The sequence below is a fragment of the Syzygium oleosum genome, unplaced genomic scaffold (assembly GCF_021117445.2).
Source record: "Syzygium oleosum isolate NSW1041296 unplaced genomic scaffold, Sole_v2.1 Sole_v2.13, whole genome shotgun sequence".
NCBI classification, from domain to species: domain Eukaryota; kingdom Viridiplantae; phylum Streptophyta; class Magnoliopsida; order Myrtales; family Myrtaceae; genus Syzygium; species Syzygium oleosum.
In genome coordinates, this window is record NW_026607497.1 from 4,160,785 (window position 1) to 4,167,163 (window position 6,379).

At 38.4% G+C, this 6,379-nt stretch overlaps 1 protein-coding gene across 1 annotated transcript; it reads right to left on the reverse strand.

Moving 5' to 3' along the window:
* Positions 1–43: 43 nt before the first annotated feature.
* Positions 44–3,149, reverse strand: LOC115675204 (NEP1-interacting protein-like 1). Its single transcript, XM_030597805.2, has 5 exons — positions 2,794–3,149; positions 1,770–1,921; positions 1,163–1,246; positions 838–1,005; positions 44–378 (listed from the first exon to the last, which is right to left on the reverse strand). The coding sequence occupies exons 1-5, from the start codon at positions 2,966–2,968 to the stop codon at positions 217–219; spliced, it is 741 nt and encodes a 246-aa protein (XP_030453665.1). The 5' UTR covers positions 2,969–3,149; the 3' UTR covers positions 44–216.
* Between the last annotated feature and the right edge of the window lie 3,230 nt (positions 3,150–6,379).

The following is a 6,379-nucleotide window of genomic DNA, read 5'->3' on the forward strand; positions in this document are numbered from 1 at the left end:
CAGATTGCGAATTTCGTCGACACGAATACAAAGCATCTGAAACTTAGCAAAGACCAGTTTTCAAGAGGGTTTCATAACCATGGAAATGAATCGAGAACTCTATTTTTTTGACGGTGAGATATATCTCTGTCAAGGCTTCATAAACTTCTTGATGTTGCAGCATGCGCATATAGTACAGTTTGTCAAAAGAAACTCAAGTCATCTCACGGCTCAAACTCAATAGCAATTTATGAAGCAGTCGGCGTTCTCGTGATCACATATACTATCTCTACACATAGGGCAAGAGCCTCGCCGAACGAGCCATGCGTCCAAGCACTCCAAATGGAAAATATGCCCGCACTTGGGAAGCCTTCTTCCAGTTTCTCCTTCCTTGAAGTCCTGAAGAATCGAAAATGCATGCACTCATTTGTTAAGCATAAGCTGATACCACTTGTGCAAGCATGCACACGAGAACAACTTACATGGTCTTTTTTTAGCAATCAAAAGCACCAAGAACATTGTGTCAGAAAGAAGAAAAAGTCATGCATATTAGGACTAATTAACTAGATTGGTAAACCAAATTATGTAGTAAACTGTATAGTACATTGAATATGACCTGCTTTCTTGAATTCCCATCTAGAGCCTATTGCGTTACTCAAGTATGCCAATTTTGCAGACCAGTCTTAATATACTTAGAAGGTACTAGGCAGGTCAATCCAATGAGCAACATAGCTGTTATATTGTATACTTGGACTACAGCCAAATTCTACAGCAATTCCCTTCGATAATTATCCTTCTTCAGTTATAAAATTCCAGGGACACCTTAAGGTATTATCGCGGTTTCAAGCTGAAGGTCACCTGGAGGCAGATTGAGCAGCAGAGTCCATCATCAGTTATCTTGGCCATCTCACTAGACTGGAAATGGTATTCAGGAAGCCTCTGAATGCAATCCTGGGACAGCCCTTCATCTCCTGCTGTGTCATAAATGTCTGAAATTTCTCTATGAGGTGTTTCCAGATTGCTCACCTGCATTCCCACAAATTCATTTCACATTTCATTAGGGTTTTTGTTCAAAAGAAGACACAGTGCATTAGGACTAGATCATATAATGTAAGTCATAATTATCTGCCAGATGAATCAGTTAATTGTTTGGATAAACAGCTTCTGGGGTTGGGTTACTTGCCTGCCATTGATAGGCTTTGAGCACTGCAGGGCCTACCCATTCCATGAATACTTTTCCATCCACTAAGCTGCGCAGGAGTGCAACCTGCAAAAGGAAGTGAATTTGAGAAGACATTACAATTGATATTTTTATTTTTGCCTCAGAAAAGAAGAAGAAAAGGAGAATCCTTGAACTAGTAGAATTATAGAGTTGTCAGGATCCAAAACGGAAATCCTCGTACGAACCATCCAATCGCAAAACTTTGAATCTCCACATAGAAATACTGCTTATACTTTGTTTTGCATATTTTACCTGATGGGGGTCAAATTAGTGTTCCCTTTACCTCTCATACCAGATACTACGTCTCTATATTCGAAAAAGAAAATATCTAGAATGAAGAATATCAAGTCAATGTCACTTTGCACCTATCACTCCAGACAACAGGAGGGAGGGTAAAGTTAAGCTTATACAGCAAGACATTTATGAAGTCAGGAACAAAGTCTCATGACCAGCATATGCGACAAAAGGGTAAATGAATCACGTGAACAACAAATATCATATGATCTGTATAAGCCAAGAAATAATAATTAATGTTCCAAAAGAAAAAGGTGGCATATAAAGTTAGTACCTTAGAAAGTGACTCCCCATCTACCGTTAGCTCCAGCAACTGAACTGCGGTGACGGCCCCAGTCACTGCTCCAATTCCTGCTCCTCTCACAAACCCTGTCTCCGTTGTCTGTCCCTTTAGCGCTCCTGTGATCATTCCCACAATAGCTCCACCTACAGAAATTAGCACTTGCCTCATAAATATGTGATATCATCATCCTAGTGCATCACTATACCTATGTCAAAGTCCTGGTTGTGAAGGCAATAAGTTGGCCATATTGCCAAGGTTTCGTGCTGACTTACCGAAGAATTATCTCATAGACTCGTTCTATCTCTCGGAGGGAAAGCAGGCCAGTCACAAGTAGACTATCGTGTGTGAAATTTGTGATTTGGCATGTTTTATTATTGGCGATGGACTGAGTTTATATGCATTACCTCTTTTCTAGTTAGAAGTTAGGAATAGTGTTTGAGCCTCTCATTGTCCTATCATCCCTCTAGCTCGAGAAAGAGCAGGACTGTAAATTCCACATAAGTGAATTTAATTCATCTTTTTCACTGGCGAAGGCAGATGACACCTAGTGAACCAATAAATAAGTTATTGGTGGTAATAAAACTGCGAAGCATTTGAAAAAGGTACCACCTACTCTGGCTAATAATTTTGTGAAAGAAGAGACAGAGAATTATGAGGATGCAATAATGTGATGATGCTTCTCTGTACCAGGAACTTGCATTGAATTGGAAATATGCAATGACGACTCTGTTGTACTTGGTTTTTGCCCCAGCACATGCAAGCAGTTGAATGACAACATTCGGATAAGTTCAAAGCTCAAGGCTCAACACAATGAACCACTTCTCTAGTATTTGCATTATGGCGTTGCAGGTTGGTTGATGGCCTCATAGTGAGTTTGAGTTTGCTATGTGGCCTCTCTGAACTGAAGTTCACTGCTAGCGAAAATTTGTGTAAAGCTAAATGGTGCATGACTTGGACTGACAGAAACTTAGAAAGGAGCTGCAAAAATGTTGGGGAAGTGGAAAATAGAACTCACCTAAAGCAAAAGCGCAGGTGAAAGCAGCAAGGAAAGATCCCTTCAAGAATCTGCAGAAACACCCAGTCCTTGAAGCACCAGCTCCGTCACCCACCCACAAAGAAGAAGCAGCTAGTTCTTCGAGCCTGAGCTGAACATGTTTTAGCACTCCACAGACCCACCTCTTCATCATCATCCTTAACCTTGAGACTGGCGGAGATCAGCTCAGAGCTATGTCAAGGTGAGTCTGAATCAGAACACTCTCTTGAATTGTATTAAGTGCGAGAGAGAGAGAGAGAGGAGCTGCCTAGGGAATGCGTGAAGTAATAAGAGCGCATTTAAAGGGAGAGGGAGAGGGAGGAAGAGCGAGCGAGAGAGATTAATGTCAGGGAGCATTTAAGAGGATGAGATGAGAGCCACCTCACTAATGGTCACGACACTACATGTATGCATTGCAGGTTCATGCACGAGTATCCATAAAAGGGCGATATGGCTGCATAATATGAAGATAACCATATGAAGTATTACAACTATACATAGAAGAAAGTAATTTGTGCTCCCACACTTGGCTAGTGGATTATGCAACTTGTATCTCCATTGGCCAAAATGCAATCCATGACCACAAATCGGCAATGCACGCAGGTGATTATCATGTAGTGATTATCAGTTTTGTGTTCGATCGTAGTTATTACTATCACGGTCTAGACAGAGATTTAATTTCAGATGGGGATGGCTTCAATTATTATTCCGCATACGTAAAAGCATGAACATAAATGGATGATTGGTGAAGATAGTATTACACTCTTGATAGGGATATATTGCTTCTAGTACTCAGAAAGATCTTGATATACGAAACTTTAAAAAGCATTTATTATAAACGTTACGGCAGCAACGCAATTATATTTCCCTTATGATTTTACTCTTTTTAACGGTGAGATTTACCTATGTTTCGTCATCTTACTTTAATCAATGAATTTGCTCGTAAGAGACGATAACATCAGTTAAGCTGTCATTTCTCAAATTCATTTTGTTTGCTGGGACATCATGTCGCAATCTTGACGGAAAAAAAGAAGAAGAGGGAGAAGAATAAAGAGAGAATGAGAAACCCTAAAAACTCTCTTTCTCTGTCATCATTGAATTCGATGGGACGTCGTCCTTGTCACCAATCTGCCAAGTTGTGAATGCATGACGCCTGTTCGACAGTACTCGTCAATCTTCTTCGAAGTTGGGCTGGAACAAAGTACAAGAAATAAGAACCAAAAAAGAAAAAAAAAACTGTAATAGTAAAAAGAAGAAGCTGAGGCCATAGTCGCTGGACGTTGGACACAAAGTAATGGAATCTATTTGTTTTAGAGGATACAAATTCCAAGCTGCATGAAAGCCAAAAAGCACAAATGAAAGAACCACAACGAAAAAATAGTTTCGTACTCGTTTATATCTAAAATATACTTGTTATATTATTCTTAATCTTGGTTTATGACATGAATTTTCGTAAGAGTAATAACACAAAATTATATCGAAATAAATACTCATGTCAATCGAATTCTCCATACATAGATATTTATTTAAAGTGGATTAGAATCCCACGATGCAGGTTTAATTTATCGATTAGTAGAAAGCACGAGACATAAAATTGCACAATGTATTGAGTATACTATCGGATACGATGAATGTCGATCGGTATTGTTTGGATTACTTCGTAAGTTCCTCGAAATTGCCTTATTTTTCCTTCACGAGCCCAAGCACATACCCATTTATATGATATTTCTTAGAGAAACAATACGCATGTTGATAATTAACGTAAAGTCTTAGTTATCATCACCCAATGTAGTCAAGTTTATTAGATGCCAGTATAATATTCATTTATTTGTGAAGCATGTAATTTCAAAAAATCATCATATTCCTTAATTTAAAATATCAATGGAGAAGAACTAAAGTGATCTCGAAAATTGATTTGGTAAAGTGCAAAATGGAAATGCTATTTACACAGACAATATATGCTTAAGAGTCGTAGATATGCTAAAATGCAAAACAGAATCAATACATACATAAACAATATAAGCATTATGATTTGAGATTTGCTTAAGTGCAAAATTGAATCGACATATACACAAGCAATATATGCTTAAAAAAATAATATTTTTTATATATGTATTTTGTTCGCACTCTTTCTCCTATGCTTTCAAAATCTACATCGGGATTTAACGTTACGATAAAAAGCCATTATAGAGACATAATTATCTGCCTCTATAAGCATTTTGAATTTGCCTGCAAACATTTTAAAGGCGGACACATAACTTGTCGCGTTTACTACCGTCCCTAATTCTATTCCACTTAGTGGTGAATTTGCGACAATTTTGTATTTGTCTCTAATTCTACTCTAAAGTTTCTCCACGTCATCATTGTTTGTGAATTTTGTATTGGAATTACTCGCATCTAAAGGAAACATGACTCAGCCTTACGGAAATTAGCTGTGTCCCAGGAGATTATCTCATAGTAATCTCAACCACCAAAACATTGGACATGTGAAGGCTAGACAGGATCTTTTGCCATGACCTTCGTCTTTTATGCTTCGATCTTTTTTTTTTTTAATCTTTTTGTCCATCTTCCGTCCTAATGCATTAGGATTAGGATGGTTTCAACTGCTCGTCGAGCAAAACCAAATTGCGGAACAAAATTCGCGTGTGAACGTACTACGTGACTCAACCTCACGTGAGTTTTACCCACTTTTATATGCATAGACAGTTGCATGTAGTTGTCCATAGCTTAATTTGGTCCATTCAATCTGGAATCTGTCACGTATGAGCCATAGCACTTCGATGTCCACAACCCATTAAAAGAGCACTTCCAATCTGTACTTTTGATGGTGAGAAACAAATGAAGCACTTAAACGATGATTTCTAATCAAGTAGTAATAGTAATTGAGAGACCCAGCTCGATTCTGGACATACCCCAAAAGGGAAAATTCGACTCTATCAATGGAGGCAGACCAAATTCATGCGACATACAATAATGTAATGGAAATCAGATTACATAGGTGGATCAATGAATGTGGTGGGCCCAAGAGATAAGCTTGTCTAAGGAGAATTGCTAAAAACCAGGGGCTGCGATGGCGGTTCCGAGCTTTCTCTATGGGCTGGATGTATAAGAAGAATCTGCTTGTTGAAGTCATTAATTGAAGCCCTTTATTTCTCTATGCTTGTCTTGTCTACTTGGAAAATCCTCCTTCACTCGTATTATCGTATACATGTGTACGTACTTGCACAATGTGCAATCAATACCCGTAATAAACTGCGTTACCCTCCGTCAGTTTGACTTTCTACGCTTGCACCCATGTACCACGCTCATAGTTTTTTTTTAAGCCTGTAGTGATCTATCTTATTCTCTTCGAATTTGGTCCGTCATTTTATGTTGCTTTCGCATATAAGAGAAGATCATAATCACCTGCGCTAGATAATTGTTTTAGATTACTGATTGCGTAAAAAGAAAACTACAATGTCGTTAGTGAGTGGGCTACATCTACCTATATCTAGCCGGTTAATTACTTAGCTGAATTCTTACATATGTCAATCATAAGACCCTGCAAATCATATTTTACATTGTCAGT